The 26,189-nt window shown below is 32.3% G+C and overlaps 1 protein-coding gene across 1 annotated transcript in view; it reads left to right on the top strand.

Annotated features, from left to right (window-relative positions):
• The window catches only part of LOTGIDRAFT_112524 (hypothetical protein), a gene marked incomplete at both ends in the record, with an annotated part of 90,173 nt that overhangs the window by 40,688 nt on the left and 23,296 nt on the right, over nucleotides 1-26,189 (top strand). The window contains one exon of the mRNA XM_009050545.1: nucleotides 13,039-13,167. Within this exon, the coding sequence (XP_009048793.1) occupies nucleotides 13,039-13,167 (129 nt within the window). The remainder of the gene's footprint in view (nucleotides 1-13,038; nucleotides 13,168-26,189) is intronic.

Raw genomic sequence — 26,189 nt, 5'->3', positions numbered from 1 at the left:
CACATTGGAACTGGTGGTTGATATTATTGCACCAGTCACTAGAAACTAAAATAAAATGAAATTTAGTTTTAACAACCTTTCGTTTGGCACCTGATTGGGCTAGTGAGAACAGGCAACATCATGCAGTATGGAATGAGGGGAAATTTTTCCAGGGCATTAACATTTGCCTATTCATTTAAGATTATGTCAATAGAAAAATGTTCGTATTTAATATAACTCTTAACATCAAAGTTTACAGATTTGATTTCCTGATGGAATGAATAAATAAAAAACATGTATCAACAATCAAAACAAAACCAGAAATCCAATACAGTGTTAGGTAGCAGTAAATGTACTATGATATAATGAATGCTCTTCATGTTTTAAATTCTATATTTTGTTTGTGAAAGTTATACGAGAAACTATAAGTAAAGATGATATTGATAAATTCCAGTTTAAATCACTATAATCTTCTCTAGTATTGAAGGGTGTTAATTTTTAATCCTCTCTACATGCTGTTAAAATATCTTACCATGATATATTATATTACATTTTATAGCTTGTGTCAACCATTAACACGTGCTCACTGGCAACTTGGACTTGTTACTCTGTTACCTGGTTGGTCAACTGAAATGAAATGAAATGAAATTGAAATGAAATGAAATGAGTTTTACGTCCTACTCTTCTGCACCATGTGGGCTAATGAAGACAGAGAATCCATTTTGAGAGTTCAACTATTAATGTCTAATTGGTACATGTATATCACTGATTATTATTAATATCTCTACACAATTGATGAAATCAGAAATAAAAATTCAGTCAAGTGATTCTAATCCACTATAAAAATTGAAAGATTGAAAATGAAGTATTTAAGCCTGAAGTTTAATCAATTAAGATTTTAATCGTCTACAACACTTGAGGTGTTTACAAGTTAGGAGGATTATTATCGTCAAAACTAGGTGAAAGTTGGGAGAAACGTACGGAGATGAACTTATCCTTGTGTTGGTGTTAAAGTGAGGAATATCACAAAAACTGGGTGAAAGTGGGGAGAAACGTACCTAGATGACCTATCTTCTGGTCGATTTTAAGATGAGGAATATTATCCTGTAAACTGGGTGAAAGTGGGGAGAAACGTACCTAGATGAACTTATGGGTTTGTTGATGTTTAAAATCCAAGGTTGAGGATATCTTGACATTATCTTGTTAGATAGAATAATTAACGTAATTTAATTACTTATCAATCTTCATATTGATTACAGAGAGGATGATGGGTAAAGGCTGCTTTACACTAATTATCTTAAAGTGACGATTGACGATGTTTCATGGCTTCAAAATGACAGCTAAGTCAGTAAGGGGTGATTTTAGAAGGTGTTGAAAACGTTGTCTCTTAAAAGCACTGGCCTGACGTATGATAACTTCTGAAAAATTGAAACTGAGATAATCTTTCTACAATTATACACATATCTATTTGTTAGACTCTCCTCCACGAGGGTGGCACTTTTTATGGATATTTGATATGGCAATTAAGAGCCATTTTACATGTATCTAGCAAGAAAGCGAAAGTAGATGTTCAGGATAGCTTCAAAATTACAGATATTACGAGATAAACCCTTTCTCCTATTAAACACCATCTATAGATTTTTATTGACATTGTGACGTATTTTCTGGTTATACAATGTAATGGCTTGAAGAACAATAGATAAAATTCATATTGGAAGAGCTACTATCTTGCAATTACTGTTTTATGGGGTGGGGGTACATAGGGCATGTGTTTTCGCAGGACAGACATTCCAAACTAAGCTTTGTATTTGAGATATAATTATTGCAAATAGAAATAGTGTGAAGTCCTTCACTTGCCATGAACGAATCGTTTCTAATTAATTTGAACGATTGAGCCTTGAACCTGTCAAATTTTTGATGTAGGCAGTAACTTCCTGTGTTTAATATTTGATCAGATATTGAATCAATATCTAGTTGATTAGGCCAGTTTATTTCAGTTGATTATAGATTAATATAAAATGTCACAGAATACTGTCTATTTCTATAGTGAGTCAAGCTTATTTTCAGGTTGTTAAGAAATTGCTACAGATTTTGTGAAATTTGGCATATGAAAATGAAAATACTGAAAACTCTCTCAGATATACGTGTATTAATTACTGTTCAAGCTTAAACTAAGTGAAATGAATGGAGTTGTGCGTCCTGCCTTTCTTGGAGCAGGAGAGCTTAGCGTTAAGACCTTGACTGAATGAGTTAGTTATAAGCTGAAAGTAACAGCTTCAATCATCTTTAAGATCTTATAAAAGGGTCTTGAGTATGTTATATATTTGTTTTATGGAAGTTCCCTTTCTGTTTTGGGTTTTGTTTATTTGTTTGTAGTAGAGAAATGCCAACAGAAAGGTGATGTCTTAGATAATATCTCATCTATAAGATGGTCTCATATTTCTAATTCCTGGACCAGTGCTTATATGGAAACAGCATGATCTTATCATTGACATTAGTAGTGATTGTCGTTTCTGGAATAGTAAAAATACTTCCTCCATTCTGTATGATTAATGATTTCATATTTGACTGGTGCTCAGTTTTTCTTGGCACCTAAAGACATGAATGTTTATTTTACTGTAGGCTATAAATAATAAACAATTGACTTGTAGTAATATGAGGTCAGAATAGGTGTAGCTATCATCATTAGAACATGTTATTTACTTGTGATGTTCCTTCATGCGCTATTTTTATTTTTATACTCCTTGGTAGATGGCAGAGTCATACTCTTTGCATTGAAGAATATTTGCAAGACCAATGGTTTAATAATAGCCTTAAGAAGTACTAAAACGCACAAAAATCGCATAATCCCTTCAAATATACCTCAAACTAGAAATTTCACTGTCTATTCCTATATATGTGTTTTCTATATGGCATATTCTCACTAAAATTCGAGTCGAATATTTAACTTTCAAACACATGGATTTGAAGGCTAAAATTTCGACAATGAGCTGTGAAGACTATTACTGATTATGTTAGATTAAAAAATTCTGTATCTGAAACTAAGATATGATTGGTCGAATGGATAGTGAAGGTGTTCCTTTAAACATGAGAGTAGGAAGTGATTGCTACTGTTTTTACATTGTCTTGTTCGTGTGTGTGTGGGTGTGTGGGTGTGAGGGAGGGTGTGTGTGGGGTTGGGGTATGAAGATGGTCTCAATATCAAAGTAATTGGGAACAGAAGTTGATTGACTCAAGAGTTGCTAGGTTGAAAGGAAGGTGTTAGTTTATGTACCATTACTGTGAAGTTATTAACAGTTGATTAAGATATAATACATCAATATTAACCCTAATAATTAACCCTCCTTACTCCATAATTAACCCTACATACTGCCAAATTAACCCTACATATTCCCAAATTACCCCAACATAATTCTGTATTTATTTTATATTATATTAGATGAGTTTTTATTTGTTTGTAATTATTTACAATTATATTATTGAAACCAGATGAATTCTAGACTTTTTCTTCTGTTTTGTTAGAACCATAGTTTATTTATAGATATTTCTTTCATCACATCTGCCTGTGTTTTCAGCTTTGTTTTATTCTTGATGTGGTATTATGATGAGTTTTTGAACATTCTTGGTATTTGTTGAATTATAATTGTTAGTATTTTTGATATAAACATTATGGACAGTGATGACATGTTGTATTTTGAATATAAATGGTCTGCCAGTGTTTTCAGCTGCATTTGGGGTTTCTGTAACTTGTTTTATGCTGTATTTGAAATATTCCTGGTAACTGTCAAATTGTAAATGTTCGTCTTTAATGTAAGGAAGTTTGATGAAGTTTTTAGTGTTTTTGAATGGCACAGAAAAGAAGCTGGCCTCGCTTTAGTTCTCCCACTTTCAAATTTCTTCTGATTGAACATGGGAAAAGATATATTTGTGAGACTCCCTTGACAATTCTGTGGCCCAAACCCCCACCCCCCTCTCCCTCTTCACCAAATGATTCATAGAAACACCACTAAAACAGTAAAATACAAAACCAGATGAAGTGGGTTAAAACTAAACAGAATACAGTCTGTGGACCAGATTGATCACCTGGGTTTAAAGATCAATGATTTCAGGTGAAGGTTGAAGGGAAGAAAAGGTGTAGTGGTTTTTCTCGTTAACAGGTGTCAGTACCATAACATTCTGTTGTTGCCATATTGTTTCTCATTATTACTTGCCTATCATTATTCGGTGAGTATAAACGGTGAAATTATGATGGTCTTATGCTTATCACTTACATAAATCAACCATAACCAAACTAACGATCCGAAAAGCAAAATGAAACCAAAAATCCGTATTGATGAAATATTGGTAGCAGCTAATGAACTTTATATCAATCATAAGTGAGTAAGTATTTCATAATGAAAAGTGGTATTTGGATACACCAGCCAGAATAGCGGAAGTACTTGCAGTGGCAAGTCGTTTACTTCAAGGACTAAAGGTTTAATTCTGAAAAAGATTTGTTTCTAGAAGGAAATAGTGTGGTGTCTTTTTTTTAAAACTGAGCTGTTTCCATGACGATAGAAATTTCTTATATACCCACCTTATTCCAATACCAATCTCAGTTGTCATAGTAGTAGAACCACCCAATTTTCATCAACAGCATCTTTAAAGATTATTCTGAAATGAGATCTGTTGAAGCTCTTCCATACCTGTTTTAATGTGGAATATAAACAGAAGCTGAAAGTTGTGTTCATGCATGTTGGAAGATCTGTGATAGAGGCAGGTGTTATAGGCCTTGTGTTACGATACAATAATACTCTCCTTCTCAACTTTACATACAATCAATCTGAATAGTTTTAACACCTGAACGCCTGTATTACTAGTAGTAGTAATTTTCTAGCTTTAGTTATAAACACAGCTATATTGAACAGCAATCACAGGTTCCAGTTTTATTCAAGGCTTTGATATGTTATGTCTTCAGGCAAACACATTGAAACAGTTCATAAAACAAGTGATTGTTGTTCCATAAAGCTGTGTTTATATATATCCTACATACAATTGCTAAATGCAACTGTGTTATAACTCGTTCACTAAATTTGTAAAGGAAAACACCTAGAATATCTTGTTAAATTAGTCGTACAGGGATTGTAAAGCATTCTTGAGTTTAACAGGTCCATTTATGGCTTCTATTTGTACAGTTTTATTCATGTGGTTCCTATATTTATTGAACAATAGAATTTCACTTTAATTGTATGCCATGGCTATTTTCAGACATAATTTGGCGCTATCCTGCTATCCTAAATTTGATATCATTGCTTGTTTTTATAAAACGTAACTTGTTGCCACCCTAACCTCTAAAATTAGAATCAATAAAAAACATAAACTGTCAAAAGGAGAAACTGCATCAATTTGTCTAAAATTAGAAGAAAGACGTTTCTGTGTGAAATGCACTCAAAAAAAGTTACAAGAAAAAAAAAGGCCAGAAAGAGAGTGGTTGATATACAGTTGTTGATTTGACTGAGTTTATCAAAAGATATCAGATATTTCTAGCCGCGATCTGATTTTACATGATGAGATTTCTCAGCTCCAGACTCCCTTATCTATCTCATACAAATACGCTTCATTACATGACTTATCTTTCTTGAAAAATTCCACCTGAAAGCTCAGCCAGCAAAAACAGAGGTAAACTCTATTGGACCAGAAAGTCTGGAGATTCAAGGTTATTTGATCAGGTAGAGATTACATTGTTGATGTGAAGAAAAGAACAGATATTTACTTTTATTAAACAGGGCCTTCTGTTAACATAAGATGAAGATTTTAAAAAATACAGTAATCTGATTGGTTAATAAAACTAAATTTAAAATTGATTGTAGTGATTGACCTTTCAGATAACTGAAACACTAAAATCATCTTAAAGTCCCTGATCTGATTGGTTGAACAGAGATTAACCCAAAACAATTTCATCAGATCATGGATGGCCAGTGGAGTTACCCACAGAAAAAACATAAAACAAACATCCAGATGTGTATGCACATGCACGATATTCATGACTAATATGTTATTCTTGAATGAAAAAGCATCTGATAGTATTCTGTAAAATAATTATCGTAATAGAAAAGAATCAATGTACAATAGAGTTTCAAAACACACACCCTCATACAAAGCTATTTTGATAAAGTGAACAACAGTCCCACCAATGTATTGATAAAGGAGGATGGTATATCTATAATAAAGAAGTAGTGAATATATAGCTGGATGATAATGAGTATAACAGAGAACATGTTTTAATATTCACCACCTCATATGAAGCTGCTTGGATAAAGTGTACCACATTCCCATCAATGTATTGATAAGAGATTGTGGATTATAAACTATGATATAGCTATAAAGAATAGTAGTGAATATAGAGCTGTATGATAATGATAATAACAGAAGACAAGATTGATATTGATATTGTTTTAATATTCACCACCTCATATGAAGCTGCTTGGATAAAGTGTACCACATTCCCATCAATGTATTGATAAGAGATTGTGGATTATAAATTATGATATAGCTATAAAGAATAGTAGTGAATATAGAGCTGTATGATAATGATAATAACAGAAGATAAGATTGATATTGATGTGATAATGATTACATAAACTACTGGTTATTATTTCAACCCTATAACCTCTTCTTTATATTCCTAGTTGAAAATACCTGGTTATATTTGTTAATGTTTCGCTAATATCATGTACAGACTGAAAACTGAAACCAATTTTTATATGTAATACTAGTGATATTATGACACTTCTGACAGAAATAGTTTTTTTTATGAAAACCTTGAAGATGTATTGAATAGATGATTTATTAGCTACAGCAATTTTAAATGCATTTACATTCAGTAAGTTTTTAAAACATGGTCTAAGATGTCTGTTAGATGTATATATTATGAAAGATGGAAATAAAAGATGCTTGTGATGGTGCATATATTATGATAGATGAAAGAATAAGATTGTTAGGATGTATTGTAATGTGGTAAACAATGATATCCATTATAGTCTGGTTGGTTGAGATCTGGACACTGTATTTGCTAGGATCTTGAGGCTTGTGGAGTCAAGATAAAGCCCTTATTCCAGTTCTATACATTCTTGGAAACTGAAGATTTTTGTCCTTTGGTCATGTAGTTCTGTAGATACAAGCATGCAGAAGATGTTTGGTCATTGCCTGATCTTCAACACCAGTAGTAAATATGTGAAATCTGTAGATCTTGGGACTTTGAGGCAGTGGTACTCCAGACCACAAACCAATATTTCAGGTCAATAAATCAATAGATATTGCCTGGTACAGTTGCCCCAGTAGTGAAGATTCCTGTGGGCAGAAGTTGACACTCTTTAGAACATTGCCTAGTTCAGGTGCTCTTAATAACACTAATAGTGAAGATGGGTATTCTGAAGACCTTTGGACTTGGTGGTACTCCAGCACTTATTTCAGTTCTATAGAAGCATATAAACATAAAAGGTTTAAAAAACCTCTTTGAAATCCCTTTACGTCTTGTGTCCTTTGTCTGATTGTGTTGTTGCTCTTGACAAGTCTCGTGAGATCAGATACAATGCATCAGTCCTATTTATATTCCTTGTTAAAAGTACAAGATTCTTGCTGAGCAAGGTTCCTTTCCGTGCTGATAGTATTTTAATATTTCTCTATTGTTTGACTCAATGCAGTGGAATTTTTACCGTAGACTGCAAACCTATTGTTTATTGGAATCTCTCTTGCATTATTAATGACATAAATCAATGAAAATTGATGGAAACGTTGTTTTTTTACGATAGAATCAGGGCTTGGTAAGCATATTTGTTGTGATGGTATTTTTACCCAGTGTAAACAATGCAAGCATCGATAAACAATACTCACTGGTATTTATGGTAGATAAAAGAAATACCATCGGTATACTATCGGTCACTTAGTGCTTTCTAATAGTCTGATACCCCCAATACCTTTACTATTGTAATAAAAACAAGATATAGAAGGAATGATAGTTTATAGTGTTAAAGTCCTAGGTTTTCAACTCAACAAATGGTGACCTGACACAACAAGACAATGATCACTATTGAACAAAACAGAACTAAATTCCTTACTTCATGTACTATTGTAAGCACAGAGAGAGTATAGGGGTAACAAGAATCCATTTGCGAAGGTTTACCTACCTTCTTAGTTTTAGTGAAATTGCATGAACCACAGATGTCTGACTGAAAATTGGAAAGGTGCAAATGGATGCTTTCCCTGAGAAACTTAAAATGTTCAGAAAATCTTTACAATCTTGTTAAATATGTTACATGTGACCTATTTAAGAATGAAGTACAAGACCAGCCACAAACAAAATAAGGTGTGTCATTACTCTTTTGTCTCCATGGAAATGTTATGATGTCTGGAGATACCTTTGATCTTGTATTCAACTTTAATGAAACTCACTGAAGAGAAAATATATGTGTTTATTGGATACAGTACAGTGCAGAGCAGAGACAAAGACTTGGTATTTCACTGTACCATTAAAACCTAAGACAGACGTAAAGTGTCTGAGGGTATTTTGTCAAATACTGAAGGGTAGGGTCGTACATAATGTAGAGGCTGTCTCCACCATTTTATTTGGATTAAGGGGCTTAGGTGGCTTCGTACCTCATTCTCAATTACTACCTCCTTCAAAACTTAAAGGGAGGGTTTTTTTTAACTTCTTATGTGTGTCAGGTCCATTTATGGCTTCTATTTTCATCAAACCAAACAATACCTTTAAAACTAATCTACAGCCCAGTGAGAGTATCAGCTGACCAGGTGAAATATACCCAGTGTTAGTAATTAGATACTAGTAGAATAAAATACCAACAAAAACAATTGTTAGACTATTAAACTATGAGAATAGTAGAACTAGGTTAAGACAACTGGATTTCTCAACTTAAGTACTCAAATGAGTTGCTGAATATCTGTTTATGTTTTCATTACTATGGAAATCCAGATGGTAATTTTAGTAAAAAAGGTAATGTTCTTAAGAATAACTGTGTATGGTAACAATCTGAGGGATATCTCAATAGTAAACCTTCTAAGTTAAACAGTTGACTTATTTTGTGGTTCTTTTAAGAACTTTTAAGCCTAGGTTTGAAAGTCGACATCAGGCCTAATCTTAGAAGCAGCATTTTTGTAACATTGAGGAGGTTGCTTAACATCGTCCATCGCTATAACTACTGAACTATTCCACTGCCACAAAAAGACAGTGTTCCAACCCAGCATTAGAGGGAGTACTGATGTTTTCAAAGTAAGCAAATTGTTAACCCCTTCAATAAGAAGATATTTATATGACTCTCAGAAGCACTGGCAATAGTATCAGAAGTTAACCTATAACTTGACTTGTCAAAAAGGTCATTGTCTGGAATAGGAAGTTGTCTGAAGCCATATTGAATAATACTGTAATTTAATCAGATTGTAACTAAGAGTTGACAACTGTTTGACAGGCGATATCTAGACTTGTCTGACATAAAAAATAAGGTTAATTCTTTTATTATGTACAAAACAATAATTGTTATCCTTCATCTGAGTAATTATCAATGTCATTGGATCCTTCTTCAAGGACATTTGTGGGTGGATCAACAAATCTTTTTAGATTTGATGGTGAAGGATTACAAAGTATCTAAGTTATGTTTTGGGATAGGCTTCTTCTTCAAGGATATTTTGTGGGTTGATCAACAAATCTTTTTAGATTTGATGATGAAGATTTACAAAGGATGTAAGTTATAATCTTTAAATGACATTTAGAAGTAGGTAGAACATTCAGCAATAACAACTATTATGGATAGTTCTTGCTGAAGGATCTAAGTTATGTTTTGGGATAGGCTTCTTCTTCAAGGACATTTTGTAGATAGAAAGAGACTATCCAAGCTACTGAACTATTAAGTGAGTGAAATACATAACAAAAAACACAGCTCACTCTTCCTGAATATTGATGCAATCTTCAAACTGAGTTTGCCAATTTGGTATTCTTTTTGGAGAGGTCACATATTACTTTGGTTTATTGATAACCACTTTTAGACCTACCTATTATGTAAGTTAAACTAAGGCATATGTAGTACATGTTGGTGTTTAGTCTAACCCAGTAGCAGGCACTATTTGCTCATGTAAACAATTTAAAAAGCATATGGTTCATGTTGTGAAGAGAACAATCATGTAATTAGCTACATATCGATTATATAAGCAGAAGGAGTTACCTGGTATTTAGTACATGCTGGTGTTTAGTCTAACCCTGTTGCAGGCTTTTTACGATCATGTGAACAAGATAGAAGGCATGTGCTTGCTGCTGATGTTAAGTCTAACCCAGAGCTTCCAAAAGTCGGCCCAGTGTCCTCTTCCTACTCTAAAACCTCACCCTAAGACTTTATCTAAACCCATTGATCTACAGGTTTTGGCCCCCCAACATCCCACTTTCAAATTTTTTATCATTTTACAAAGTGAAAGAATTACCTTTAGCCCCCCCTAAAAAAAAATGTTCTCCCTGCTTGGCCCGTTCACTTTATGTTTCCTAGAAACGCTAATTTATCTACCTTTATACAAGTTTTGTCTATAATAATAGTCACACCATTCTGATTGTTGTCAATATACAAGACGATATGTTATAAATTAACTCTTACCCTACATTCTTATATAATCTAAACTATTCTTTAACTAATTGTTTCCTCCATGTTTACCTGCATATTTTTTCAACAAATTTAGGACCAAATATTTGTTGAAGACGCCCTAAACATTCACCAGTCTGTGAGCAACTGTTAATGTTGCATTTGTGAACCACCTGTGATTATTTTCAGTGAAGATTGTTACCGTACTTCATTGTAATGTAATCAAGATATTAATGGATATTCTACAATGCCCCTTTGTCCCACAAGGTAGCACAATACAGTCAAGGGGAAGGCCTAACTTATGGTGTTGTATGAAGAAGAGAAAAACCTACCCTTTGAATGTATTGTGTGGTACTGTGTGTGGGACACAAGTATTGTAAACTATCCAGTAATGTCTTGATGGACTCATTAATGGTTGAACTTTGTATAGAAACCAAAAGTTTGGCCAAGTTTGACACTTGTCATGGTGAAAATTCTCAAAAACTAGTGATCAAATAATGGTTTGGAGCAACTCACATAAATAGTAACATTTTATGCCCGGCTCTAAAAATGCTGATATCCACACCGTATGTCACTTTGATAGAACTGGGCGGGGCCAGATTTGCTGGGCTAAAGATAAGCATGATTCAATTATACCAAGTCAGCAGTTATTCAAAGCCATATTAGTAAAATCTCCAAGAGTTGAATATCAGGAATATTTGTTAAAGAAATAAAGGTGTAAGGGAAATATTAAAGATAAGTTGATTATAGTAATATACAGTCATCAGGTAATGGTAAGTTAACTGATAAAATAAAATATATAGGTGAGAGATAAAATATATCAAAACCATTCTTTTAATTCCATTTCCTGTCATGCTGGGCTTCTAAACGCTCCAATTTTTAATACAAATAACATAACACTCTTGGGGTTATTTGAGTCTGAAATTGCGGTGCCGTTTAACTTTGGACTGTACTTTACCATTTTGTCGGACGGCAACTGTAGTTTTAATGATTATTATAATAAAAGACACAAAGTTATATATTAGGCTATTGCATAACACACTTTAATAAAGTACATAATGTTTCAACAATTTACACTTGAAGAAGAGGGGTAAATATTAGAATATATCGTAAGGGAAAAACCTTGAGGTCATTAACAGAGAACAGAATAATGCTGAAAACACTTTAAAACCATAATAAAACACAAGAGGCCAATATTGTGACTACACAGAGATTATGGCTTACCCTGTTGATCAAATCTTAAATAATCATTATTTATTCGACAACTTTCAATATTGTTTATAAGACATATTGTTACCCAATTATTTTTCTATACATATTGTTAGACTTGTTATATTTTTCATTTCTCTTGATAACACTGCCTGTATGAGCATGTGAAATGTTGAGTTAATAAATGTTAGAAATAGTATATCTATATCTATTGATTCTTTATAATATTTGATAACACTGCCTGTATGAGCATGTGAAATGTTGAGTTAATAAATGTTAGAAATAGTATATCTATATCTATTGATTCTTTATAATATTTGATAACACTGCCTGTATGAGCATGTGAAACGTTGAGTTAATAAATGTTAGAAATAGTATATCTATATATCTTCTCTTGATAACACTGCCTGTATGAGCATGTGAAACGTTGAGTTAATAAATGTTAGAAATAGTATATCTATATCTATTGATTCTTTATAATATTTGATAACACTGCCTGTATGAGCATGTGAAACGTTGAGTTAATAAATGTTAGAAATAGTATATCTATATCTATTGATTCTTTATAATATTTGATAACACTGCTTGTATGAGCATGTGAAACGTTGAGTTAATAAATGTTAGAAATAGTATATCTATATATCTAGTGCTTCTTTAACTTTTAATATATTTAAATTCTAACTAGTACCATGATAGTATGGGAAACTGGTTTAATACAACCACATCAATGATGGTACAAATAACAGGTCATTCCGCAACCAAAATAACCTTGACCTTTTTAAATGCAGCTGTCATAATTATGAATAATAAACAGATCTGTGGTGAAGGGCTTGACCTTCTCACATTTGGTAGTTTAAACTGACAGGTATCAAATACTGTAATTTCTAAATATTTTAGGCCTACTGTTTATTTTAAATTGTGATTATTATTACAGCAGTTCTATATCATTTTATCATTGCCAGTATGTTTCATAATATATAGAGTGAATAAGATACAAGTGTTATATAAGCTTGTTGATCTCTTAAAAGATCCCTAGTCACCTGGAAATATATATAGTATGAAATCGAAAAATGTTAGGCTAATGGGGGTGTCCTGCCAAATTTCTCTCATTGCACCATGCATGGCGTTGCCCGTCTTCATTAGCCAACATTGTGCAACAAAGTAGGACGTAAAACTCCAACTTTGATTTCATTTATTAATTATTTATTAATGATTGTAATATTTTGTATTGTAGAATCGTGGTAGTGGTTTAGATATGAATGTATCCCATGCCTGGAGGATGGGGTATACAGGTAGAGGAGTAGTTGTGACTATCTTAGACGATGGTATCGAGAAAGATCATCCAGACCTTGCCAAAAATTATGTAAGTTTTGTCTTGATTATCAAGTCTAATTTGTTTTGAAAGAGCATATATCCTTTGTTTCTTTAGCTTAATTTCAGGTTTTTGGTTATTGTTGTATTCACACTTATTTTTTCAAAGTTGATATAGAAAGGGGTTTCTGGCAAATCCTGCAATCTGTCATAGTTGATTCATTCTGCATGTCTGTGTAAAGACTCAATATTCATCCTTCATAATATACTATATCCTAAATCTACAGCAGAAAAAACACCAAGTGAAATTAAACATAAGAATTTACTACGCAATTACTCACAACTATATCCAACATTTGATTTTAGTTTGACCGTAATCAATAAACAGAACTTCATATCAAAATCTAATATAATAGAACGGAAATATTAAAATAATATATTTACAACCAAGTGTTTAAGATTTGAACGACCAATAGAAGCAAGGAGCACATATAACAACACACAAGACAATATTATGGAATATAACACACTTCTTAACCTTATTAAAGAAGTGTGTTATATTCCAATATATTGTTTGTGTTTTGTTAAACCAAGTGTTTCCTTTGTAGTTCTGATATGATGTTTTTATGAACAAATGTAATATAAAGTTTACTATATTTCCACAGAGAATGATATCAAATGTTTGAGCTTTTTGAAATTTTACATATTTTTATTACAGTTCACTGATCTAAAATAATAATAGATATCATATAAACTAGTACAACTATTTCCATTGTCAACATATTCTCATGGGACATTAAAATTCTTCTATACATTGAATACTAAATTTCTAAAATACCAGTATTTGTTGATGCTTTCTCAAGAGACCAATGTTTTTGTCATTTAAATATCAGTACTTAAAGCATTTACTCTGAAACTGACTGTAACCTTTTTCTTTGAAGTTGATATGGTTTTTGGTGTCAATCCTGACAAATGAGGCAATATTATTTAAAAATTTGATTCTCAGAGTCACTCCATGAGAGGCTTGAGACCATGATGCCTCTACAGAGTTGCCACATTTTGAATTTAGCCCCAACAATTGTACCCCCAACTAGTTAATTTGCACCCCCCACCCCCTCTATTTGTATCCCCAGTATCGGAAGTATGACTCTGTCACCAGTAATGTCATCTGACTGACCTTTATAGGAAAATGACTATAAAACTAGCATCCTGTATACTAACTGTATACTGTAGCATTATGATAATAGATTTCAATGTAGTCCATTAGTGGCCAAAGAACTTAACCTTTTCGTTCTCAGTTGCAGGATGGGAACTAGAAATAGGTTAAGAGCAGCAGTCTAACAATTTCAATAGAATAAAATTAATAAAAGCAACCTGGAACACTTAGTCATTGAAACTAACAAATGAAAATATCAAACAAAAAAATGGACTCGGGAGGCAGAATGCTTGTACTATTTTCTACTGTATCTATAATTCCACATCGGACACTATACCTCCTTGACTCCCATCTTTAAAATGGTTTAAATTTGTTATTTTTCATGAAAAGTAAACGTTAACATTTTCTCTTGTGATTAGAGATAGTTCTAGTTTATAATTAGCGTTTGCATGTTAGACACACACGAACACATCTGATTAGATTGTAGGATAGATTAAGTAAGGTAACATTACTGTTTTCTTTCAATTATATCAGACCATCTTTCAAATTAGATTTCCTGTACACTACAGAGACAATTAGTTGAGGTGGAAAACACAGATACAGAATATACGAACGCTGAATTCTCAATCAGAAAGGGTCACATGAAGGTGAAAAAATGAAAAATGAAAAGATGAGGGGAATATAGTTCTTGATTTCATCTGATATCACTACATTAACAATGGTTGAAAACAGTGATCAGTCACGCAGCAATTTCATACTAGTTTTGTAAATGTAATGATTTGATTGGATGGTACGCTAATGAATACAGCCAATCGATAGAACATCTGTTAATTATAAACCATATTGTTTGCAGACTTGCAGTCAAGGACTCTGATTGGCTGTATTGACTGGCTGAATCAGTGCATTTTATGATAAAAGAACAGTGGCTATTGTAGTCAAGGTTTAAGACAAGGCTTTTAATACCTTGACCTTTATGAAGATTACTTGCGCCATGCTTATTACCCGTCTGGGGTCAGTTATTCTGAAAGGTCCTTGATTGCTGGAAGAATTTTTGGAACAGTAATATTCCTTCCTTAGTCTGAAAACGAAGTATAACCATACATGTGTACAGGTCAGGAAAAAATCTGGAGATGTGCCGTGAAAATCAGAATATTTTTTCAAAGCACGTAAGATACTGTAAAACAGTTGGCTAGAGAAATCTATGATAGAGAAATAAATAGTAGATATTGTAAGATGTGCCGAGAGGAGTAGTAATAAATGAATAAATAAATAGTACTATATAAACAACAACTAGTAAGATTGGTATCAGTATTGTAGGTACTACCTAGGTAGACAGTAAGTGTTAAAACATATGGTCTTCTACTACTACCCTCTAGTACTTCATATCATTTCATCTACTCTACTCTCAGTACCTCTTATAGAGGTGTGCAATGTAGTCCTGAAATGTTTTTGTCGCTTTAGTTGGTATTGTGGTCTTAATAGTGAGGCTTTGAACACAAATTTGTGGAGTTTAGTCATGAAGTCCACATATCCAATCTGATTATCGTTATTTCTGATATTCTTTGTCTCCATTGTAATCTAACAAGTTTTCTACCAAAGTTGTGTTAAAATGGTGTAATTTTTAACCAATCAGAACATGTCCTGTTTGACCAGTTCCTTAATCAATGACATTTCATGCCTATCTCATTGCTTTTAATCTAATAAGTTTTCTGGCAATATCGTGTTCAAGTGACTTTATTTTTAACCAATCAGAACATGTCTTGCTTGACCCTTTTTTTAATCAATAGCATTTCATGCCTATCTCAAGTTTTCCAGCAAAATCGTGTTCAAGTGACTTTATTTTTAACCAATCAGAACAGTCATGCCTATCTCATTGCTTTTAATCTAATAAGTTTTCTGGCAATATCGTGTTCAAGTGACTTTATTTTTAACCAATCAGAACATGTCTTGCTTGACAATTTTTTTAATCAATGGCATTTCATGTCAACCTCATTGCTTTTATCAGACTTTGGACTTTGAATTAAAGATTGTGATTTGAAATATGTCGCCTCTTTCTTTGTGAATTAATATAAATGTGTCAGAATATTGTAATCCCTGTTCACGTTCCATCAGACAATCAACTTAATCACCTGACAACCTTTATTAAAAGTATTTTCTCGTTCCAATCATTGGAATATTTCATGATGTGTCAAATACAATATAAATTAGATTACTCTGTCCTGACCTATTTTTTACAAATAGATTCTGATAATATGATCATAGTTATATAAGTCAGTCTAATATTTATCATTAAAGGAATTAAGGCTTTGGTATTAGAGATGTTAGAGGTTGCTTTTGAAATACTCAGAAATAATGACCAAATATGACATTACTTTCACGAAACTCAAATGTCCTGTGGCAATGATGTCATATTCACGTCATGATTTTTTTATTGCCAGAACCACAGATATCGGACAGGAAATCAGAATGGTGTAAATTGATGCGCTTAGTGTCCCCTATACACATACAAAGACTAGAAAACCCCTTTACAATCCCTTTAAATATTGTTAGTAGCTGGTGCCACAGTCAAGCATTATATATAGTCAGTATTAACTGCCTATACAATTGGTAAATATGTTTCAGAGCTATACTATAGGCCTAAGGATAAATCAGTCATAAATTGTCCATAACTGATGCAAAAGACACATATATATAGTTATATAAGTCAGTAATGCCTGGTATATCATTCTATATAAGTCAGTAATTAATAATGCCTGTAGTATTAGTATATAGTTATATAAGTGGGTAATAACGCCTGGTATATCATTCTATATAAGCCAGGAATTAATAAAAGCCTGTAGAATTTATATCTGACAGTACTGGTAATCTTATTAACTCATTTTCCACACCATGTTCTATTATCCATATAAATGATTTCATTAAGATGTCGTTGTGTATATTGAAGTTAGAATATTGATGAGACGTGACCTAGAATTCACTGCCCTTTATTAACTTCTATTGTCTTCTGCTTCAATTCTCTTCTTTAATTTCAAATAAATAAGATTAATGGATTCTCTTATTACATCATCAGTTACTGGTTGTTGATCTCAGAAATTCCCAACTGGACTTTTTAACATCTTAATTTAGATCCTCATTGTTGATTGAGAAAGTATGAAAAATGTTATTGCCTAAATAATGATCTTCCAAGTCTATGTCTTGTTAATTGTTCATGTTGCAAACAATTTTCTAAATTTTATTGAAAGATAATAGTCTCCAAAATGTTGTGAAAATTACAAGAAATACAAATTGTAGAAAAAATCTGACAAATATAGTTTTACTGTATTATAGGGAAATAAGAATTACAGGCGTCTGGCAGGTTGCCAAGTTAGTATCACTGGCACCAAGCAGTAAATATGATTTGACCTGTAGATTGGTCAAAATAACTATCATGTAGAATAGAGCTAAACCAATCAATATAACTGTTACATCACTCATGACTAACATTGCATCACAGTATCTGGTACTGTCTGTTTTAATTTACTTTTACCATTCCATCTTGTATTACAATCCTGGAAGAGAAAGAAATTGAACTACATTTCTTGGTAAAATACTGCAAGCTTGTAGTAAATGAGCAGGGAGAATTGAAATGGTTTTACCAATTCCAATATATTAGGTATATGTTCCAGAGTTCATTCCAAGAATGGGTCAAGATAATACTTTTGAATTTTTCAACCAGTTTTCCCCTGTCAGTGATGCATGTTGGAAGGGGCCGACATGGAAAAAGTGTATCGTTATTTGGAGGGGGCAATTAACTGAGGCTCTGTATGCTGCAAACTGTGCATGTTAAAGACCCCTTGACAGTTGTGAATTAAAAAAGAGTAAGCCATTTCTGCTGACCTTGCAAATTTTATTACTTGCCACCAGTCAGCGTTTCCCTTTATTCATTATCAGAAGGATGTAAAACACCATTAATTCCATTTCCATTCTTGTAGAAATTTCCTGCTATTTTGTTAGTTTCCAAGTATTATTATATAATGTTATGTTAGTGCCTTCAATTATTGACTTATTTTTGATTGAGTGGAATTGAAGAAAACATAAACTGTGTTGGAGAATTGATTATCTGTCAAATAAAGGAAATCAAGTATAGCTGAAACATGCTGCAAATAGTTACAGTGTTTGATAGATTACTGAACTATTATCATGTTGCATCATGATGTCCTTGGAAAACAAATTACCGTGGATGAAAATTCACAGAAACATCTTCTATGTTATATGTCTTTTTGTATTTCCTGTGAAAAAATTTCTGTGGACAAAAATTCACGGAACATTCACTAGGTCTTTTATCTGTGGCTTTGGACCATGAATCCCTTTGAATATAAATTACCACAGAAAACAAATTCACAGACCATGTCCTAGGTTCCATATCTGTACCATTCTGAGACTCTTTGTATCCTTTTTGGCAATTTTGGAACCCTTGTGCCTTTTGCGCCTTTTGCGCCTACTATCAGTGAAGTGAAATGGGATGATATTCAGCCAAAATTCATGACTTATTCTTCAAGTAAAGAGAGATGTTTGACCATCATTACCAAATATTGCTTTTCACATATTTGTCAATTGGCTTTTTTTCTTTTTTCCGTTGTCAACCTGCAGGCAAACCAAAGATAGTGCTTGTCATTTTGTCAATGAAGTGTCAATGTAGAGTCCTATTCAGTCAATAGAAAGAAGAAAATGGATATCCATTATGCTACAGACTATGCAATTATGCATACAAAACATCTATTCGTTCTCCATTCTGAAAACTGCTGACCTGGCAATTTCCCTGATTCTACATTACATATCATTGTCAGTTCTCATCATCTCAATAAAGTGCAGAACAGTCTGACTTACAAGATTTCAATTCATTTATTAAAGTCTTCAGAATGGAAATATGTGAGTTTGTGTGAGTTTTATTGAAATATTGGTATAAATTGAGAGCAAGGCAGTCTGAACTGAAACATCAGTAAATATCACTCTAGACTCTAGACTAGATGATACAACATAAAATCATTGATTTTAACAATATCTATATATTTTATAATAACATGTTTCAGGTTCTGATTTGATATTTCTATATATCTATATAATTTATACATAACTATGTTCTGTTAACGAGAGATTTAGCCAGAAATGATAGAATTAGATTGTACTGCCATCATTTCAGACTGATGGACATTTTTAGATATTAAAACCCTATCTAGAAATGAAAGAGTTAAAGCAAGCTGATATTACTAAGAACTCTCTGTGAAGTGGGCTGCACACCTCAATATTTTTATAGAAGCACACAGCAGATGTCTTCTGGGACCAACATAGAGAACCCAGAGAACTCATTTCTGATTTTGTTGATTTTGTACAAAGACGCTGTAAATGAATCCATCTCTGTTGAACTGAAGAATGTTTTGCTGGGGCTTAATTCTCACTTGCTAGGGCCCAACCCCCACGGATCCCACGCTAATGACGGGGCTGATTCAGAGCAGTGAAAATATTCATTATTAAAAAAAAGGCCCCCTTTCAATAAAAGGGCATCAGCAATATTGCCTCTCAAGGTATTAGGTGTTTTGAAAATATAAGCCATATTTCAATCAGTAGTTTGAAAATATAAGCTAGTAGAGATATGAGTTTACTATTGGTAGCCATCCTAAGTCTGGTTTTCTAAATCTTCTTTAAACTGTTTTATCAAGTTGTTTGGGTTAGTATAAGTAATAATCTCGTTTCACTAGTCAATCTCTACTTTGATAAAACTCGTAAAAATAACATTTGTGCACCTTTAAGGAAAACAAAGTGAAAGTGGAGGTAAACAGAGGAAGGAATCTGGTTTTCATGTTATCTATGATAAATGATGTTATGGCTTTTAGAATGGCTTTCTGATAAAAATAAAAACCTTTTGAATTGATAAATATATCCAATAAACAATAGTAGCTATGTGGACTCTCTTCAATGCTGACTCTGTTTACTGTCAGAGAGGCTGATATAGAAAACGGGTTTAGTGATCTATAATTCCCTATCAGGCTTTTTCCCATTTAGCAGCTATATGAAATAAACTCTATAAGAAACAGTAAATTCTATAATTCCCTAGGGTAATTCGATCAATAAACCTTGTCTTTCTATGTCCATTCAAAGATTAGTCCAGTAATCATCAAACATTCATGAGGTTTGTGCTAATTCCTACCTATCTGCCTCTAGCTATAATACATTTAAAGATACAGTTCTTCATAGAAATTTGTTTTAAAAATAACTAGTATCAAAGATTCAAATTTAGACTTTTCTAGGCGAATGTAGGAATGAAGGAAAAACACATCTGGATCCACATTTTTGGACAAATTATGCACAGATTGCAAAATCTTTTAACTTTGTATGTGTGTCAACTTAGATGATATACTTTCTTCTTAACTTCTGGGTTTTCGTTCTTGTTTCGTCTTTGTTTTATAAAATTTAGGAGACCTTTATTCCCTATTGTGCTGTGTCAACCAAAATAACATTGTGGTATATTCTCTTTAAGCTATTTTAAAACTGGGTCAACTGATATGAAATGACTCCTTCTTAACTTCTGTGGTACATTCTTTGTCTTATCAAATTTAGGGTGTCTGTGGAAATGTAGAGGCCTTTGCTTACCAGTTTGCTGTGCCCACCAAAATAACATTGTGGTATATTCTCTTTAAGCTATTTTAAAACTGGGTCAACTGACATGATTCCTGATATTGAGCGTGATCAGACTATTATATTGGAATAATTGTTTAATTCCCTAAATAGTCATCATTTATCTCAATTATATTGGTATGATTTTAGTAAATTGGTTTCTTGGCCTAGTTTCAGTAGAGGTTTTTTAATTTGTTTTATGTTCATTGGAGCATAGAGTTCTTTAGAAGAGTGTGTCATATTGTAAGCCCCAATTTTTCAGAAATTAAGATGCTGCCTGAAAAACATTGATGTATTGAAATGAATCTTTAGATATAAGTAAATGGAATGGATTTGATGTCAAACATTTTTTTAGCTTTAATTCAAAATATTTCTGATGCCAACGCTCTTCAAAAATTTCCCTCATTGCACTCTGCATGGTGTTGACTGTCTTCATTAGCCCAATCAGATGCTGAAAAGAAGGACGTAGAACTTCATTTCATTTTAAACAGCTTTGAATCATTTGAATCTCCTTGACCTTAGACTTGACGTAGAATTATAAATATTACCATAAATATTACCGATGTTAATATTATTATTTTAAGAAATGTCAAACAGTCAGAAGAGTCAAGTCATCAGATTTATTTTGTGAAGAAAATAGATGTGTAGATTACATCAGTAGATTGTGTTTATTGCCACCCAAATTGTCAGGAATAGCGAAAGATTGGTAAGAATCGCGTAATATCAACAGTCTAGAAGATATAAGATATAAATATATAGAATAGTTGTAAGTTTTGAGCTGTCAAGTTAGGTAACTCTGTTATAAACCGCCTGTGTCTTACATTCCTGCTATTTATTCTCATCACAAAAACTAGTGATATTTTTATTGTGAGTAAAGAGTGATAATTTGATATCAGTAAGGTGTTACACTGTTGTAACAAAAATGAAACTATTCCTTACATTAGACGTTAGACTAACGCTACAGGCTGTGTAACTAGCTAGTATTATATTAACCAGGTATAAATGTTGTAAGAAAGCACCTGTTTTTTTCTGGCAGTGACATTCTATCTTTCACATTGTTACATAACTAGGTTAGAAATTCTCAAATATGTCGCCCCCCCCTCCTCGGACGTAAACCTGACTCCGCCACTGCTTTTGTCTACATATTATTTGGTTGCCCTTTGATAATTACTCAACACAGATGAGAAATGTACTGTGTATATATAATGAAAGACAATCTTTGGATGTCCAACTGTGTTTTACTCTTGTTCTTGGTGGTGGAGGTATGAATTAGCAGACCACCAGACAAGTCTGTTACTGGTTATTACACCAGACTCAGTGTCGAGTTTATATTTATAATAACTTCTAATTCTATTTTATTAAATAATGAACAAGTTTAAACCTTGCTAATACAGAGGTTAATTTTATAAATCTGGTAAACAGAACACCCTGAATGAATTCTCTACAGTGTTGCCTGCATGCGGGGAATGGGGGGGAGGGGGAGTTGGGTAGGCAAGGGAGGGGGGGATATTAATGGGGGATGTTGGGAGTTTTGTTTTTAAAGTCAGACAAACGATGTCTATAAGATATATTTTGAAAGAATCACAGAAACAAACAAACAACTTTTATTTCACAATGTTCACAAGGAACCAATTAGCCAAACCTTTCCTGGATTACCGGTTCCCATTCATGTCTTGGTGGACAAGAATAATGAGGACCATGACTTATTCAAGGCCACTAGACTTTCACTGATTGAGGTCAGAACCCACAACCATCTGACGACCATTGGCTGTTCAATTGTTCAAAGTAACCCGGCAAATAAGGTCATTCCTCCCTGAAAACTGTTCTTCTGAAGTTATTCTTTCTAGTGAAACATTATAATAAATCTGTCATCAGAAGAAACTTTATATACCATTAAAACTAGAAATACACCCCACCCAATGTGAGTCTTTCTTTGAACAATACTACTCTTTAATGATAAAAAATTGTTTTTCTGTTCCACCCTCTAGAACTCAGCCTTATGATGAAAATTGAAAATAAACATAGAGTAAATTACTGGGTGTCTTGGATGTAAGAAAAGAAAGAAACAACCATAATTACTATGGTTCATGAGGATTCTTCCCACCAGGTGATCCCCTTGGTTAACCTCTTGGTATTGATCTTTCGTAGATTATCCGTACCCCTTTATTAGATATCTTGGAATGTCAGTGATTATGCAATGCCAAATTCAGGATAGTTTGGCCAGTGCTTCCGATAGTTGGCTTTCAATCCCATCACATTACATATTAATTAAAAGCTTAAACAACTACAAACCCTGTTTCCTTGATTTTTTGACAAGTGTGTTGAGTTGTAAGTTTTAAGATTATGTAAAATATTTCAGCAAAAAAACTGTTAAATCAAATTAGAATGATATCAGATAGAATTTACTGGTGTTTCTTATCCAATACCTTGTCTAATTACAGGCTTGGCATTGCTCTCTAATGTTTTCAAAATCTGATAGAAATTTGGCAATGTTTTAGAATGATTTACAGTATGGCTTTCATTTCCAACATTTTACTGGAAATATCTGAAGTAGAAAATTTCAAAGATGGGCAATTTTAAGAATGTGACTTTTGATTTCAGTCATCTGAAAGATTATTAAGTGCTGGTAAAGTCTTAGAAACTTTCTTGTTGAAAATCCAGTTTGTCATATTCTTGAATGAGTCGTATCTCTGTCGGAGGCACTATCTTGTGATGGGTGCAGCAGTAGCTTTCCAATGGATCTTTAGGTACAGGGGTCAAAGAGAAGGCCGCAAAATTGTCCAAGGGAAGTACCAGACAATGAGAGTGCGAGGTGGTCATGACCATTGTCCCAAATGAACATTGAACATCACATCACATGACTTGCTTGCAATATGACTAACAATCTGATTGGCTGTGAGTTTAATAACACCTCATTTTGCTAAATTGAAAGTAAAGTTGAAGGTAATGTTTCAGTGATTCTTTATAAGATAAACTTTCATCAACAGCTGTAGAGGTTTTTTCTGTCTTTCCTGATCAAATTAGTGTGGTTTTGTTGATGGTGATAGTTTCTAGTTTTGTAGTAATAGTATCATTCTACATGACTGACTGCTACATACAATGTTAAGTAGATTTCAATAAGAAACAGGAAGTCTCTATTGATGCCTGGATTTACAGGAACCTCATGCTTTGATGCCAGTCGTTAATGCAATGTTCACTTGTTATTTGATTTGTATTAGTGTAATTCTATTTGAGGAACAAAGAATTGAAGAATTTTCTTTAGAAATTTGTTGAATTTTTGATTCTTTAGATTCTGTTAAATCCAATAACAGACTTCCCTCTACATTTGTAATTTGTCAAATGATTTGATGTATCCCAGCACCAACAGGAGCATAAGAAGTTGGATTTCACTTCATGCAACTCATGTGATTTTAATACTCCATTTCATTTCAATACTTCCATTTCATTTTGATATTCAATTTTCAATACGGTCATTTCATTTCAATACTTCCATTTCATTTCAATACTTCCATTTCATTTCAATACTTCCATTTCATTTTGATATTCAATTTCATTTCAATACGGTCATTTCATTTCAATATTCAATTTCATTTTAATACTTCCATTCTATTTCAGCACTTCATTTCATTTTAATACATCCATTCTATTTCAGCACTTCATTTCATTTTAATACTTCCATTCTATTTCAGCACTTCATTTCATTTCAATACTTCCATTCTATTTCAGTACTCCATTTCATTTCAATTTCCATTTTTATGTAAATTCTAAATTTCATTTAATTTTAATAAACTCAATTGTATTCTATTTCATTACAATAAATTCTAAATTTTGAGAAACTGTTCCATTTTATTTCAAACAATGTGAATTTTAAATGTTGAGATACTCCATTTCATTTCAATTTTATACTACTTGTAAGCTTTCTAGGAAACTCCATTTAATTTCATTTCAGAAATATTCCAAACATATTCAATAACACATTCTGATTATCTTAATGGAAACATTTAGGAGTAGATACAACCTATATCAGTTTTTATAAAAATTGTTAAATTTATTTATCAGGAAATGATAAGAAAAACTGAAACGTAATATACAGAAATAGACATAAAACTGATTTCTGGAAATGATAAAAACTTCTGATCAAAAACTTCTGCTCTCTAGGACGTCTGTATCAAAATGCTGAGTTCTTATTTTTCTGACACGTTTCCAAAATATTCAATACTTTACTGATAAATTGTTGAGAAAAATTACACAGCATCAAAGGGAAGTAATTTAGTAAATTGATTGTAGCACTGAAGACGAGTATAAAGTCATAATTCTGGCTCATATCGTCTGATTGGTATAATTGTTAAGTTAAATGGGTCAGTAGTTCGTGCTAGTCAATTCCGTCTCGAGTCAAACCAGAATTAAGTAAAGATTAGCTAATTAAATTCTACGATAACCAACACTATATTAAACTGGGGAAGTCTACGAACCTCATGACGAAGGTTAGAAGTCTGGTGTATTAATACATTAATAAAATGCAGAAACATTATCCAGGGATGTCTATGATATCCAAACTGACACAATACATTTATTTTGTAATATTTCCTCAACCATTAAACTGTGGACAGTATTATATTTCAACATCATTATAAAAGATATGTCCTCCCTAATTTATTAAGAAATGATATATTCACAATTAAAATTATAGAAACAAAGATATTCCTAATTTATCTCATTAAATTGTAAAATAAATCATGATTAAAGATTACAAGTTATGTTATTATATCATGTTTTGAAATGTTATTTTATAATTATGTGTTATGTTACAATAATTAAAATATTTTCACTGTTGAAATAGGGTTCAATACCTCAATTGTTGCAATTAATACATGTGTTATGTTAACACATATATAATATATGTGTTATGTTATAATATATATAATACATGTGTTATGTTATAATATATATAATATATGTGTTATGTTATAATATATATAATACTTGTGTTATGTTATAATATATATAATATATGTGTTATGTTATAATATATATAATATATGTGTTATGTTATGATATATATAATACATGTGTTACAATACAATACAATACAATACAATACAATACAATACAATACAATACAATACAATATGTTGTATATGATGTTAGATTATCACATGATTTCATTTTATGTTTTATGTTATGTTAATATTATGTTATATTATATGATACATTATTGATATTATTTTATTATAGTATATTATGTTATATTATTTATTACTATAGTA

The sequence above is a fragment of the Lottia gigantea genome (genome assembly GCF_000327385.1).
Source record: "Lottia gigantea unplaced genomic scaffold LOTGIsca_15, whole genome shotgun sequence".
Taxonomy (NCBI): domain Eukaryota; kingdom Metazoa; phylum Mollusca; class Gastropoda; family Lottiidae; genus Lottia; species Lottia gigantea.
This window is presented reverse-complemented; position numbering and strand designations above follow the sequence as displayed.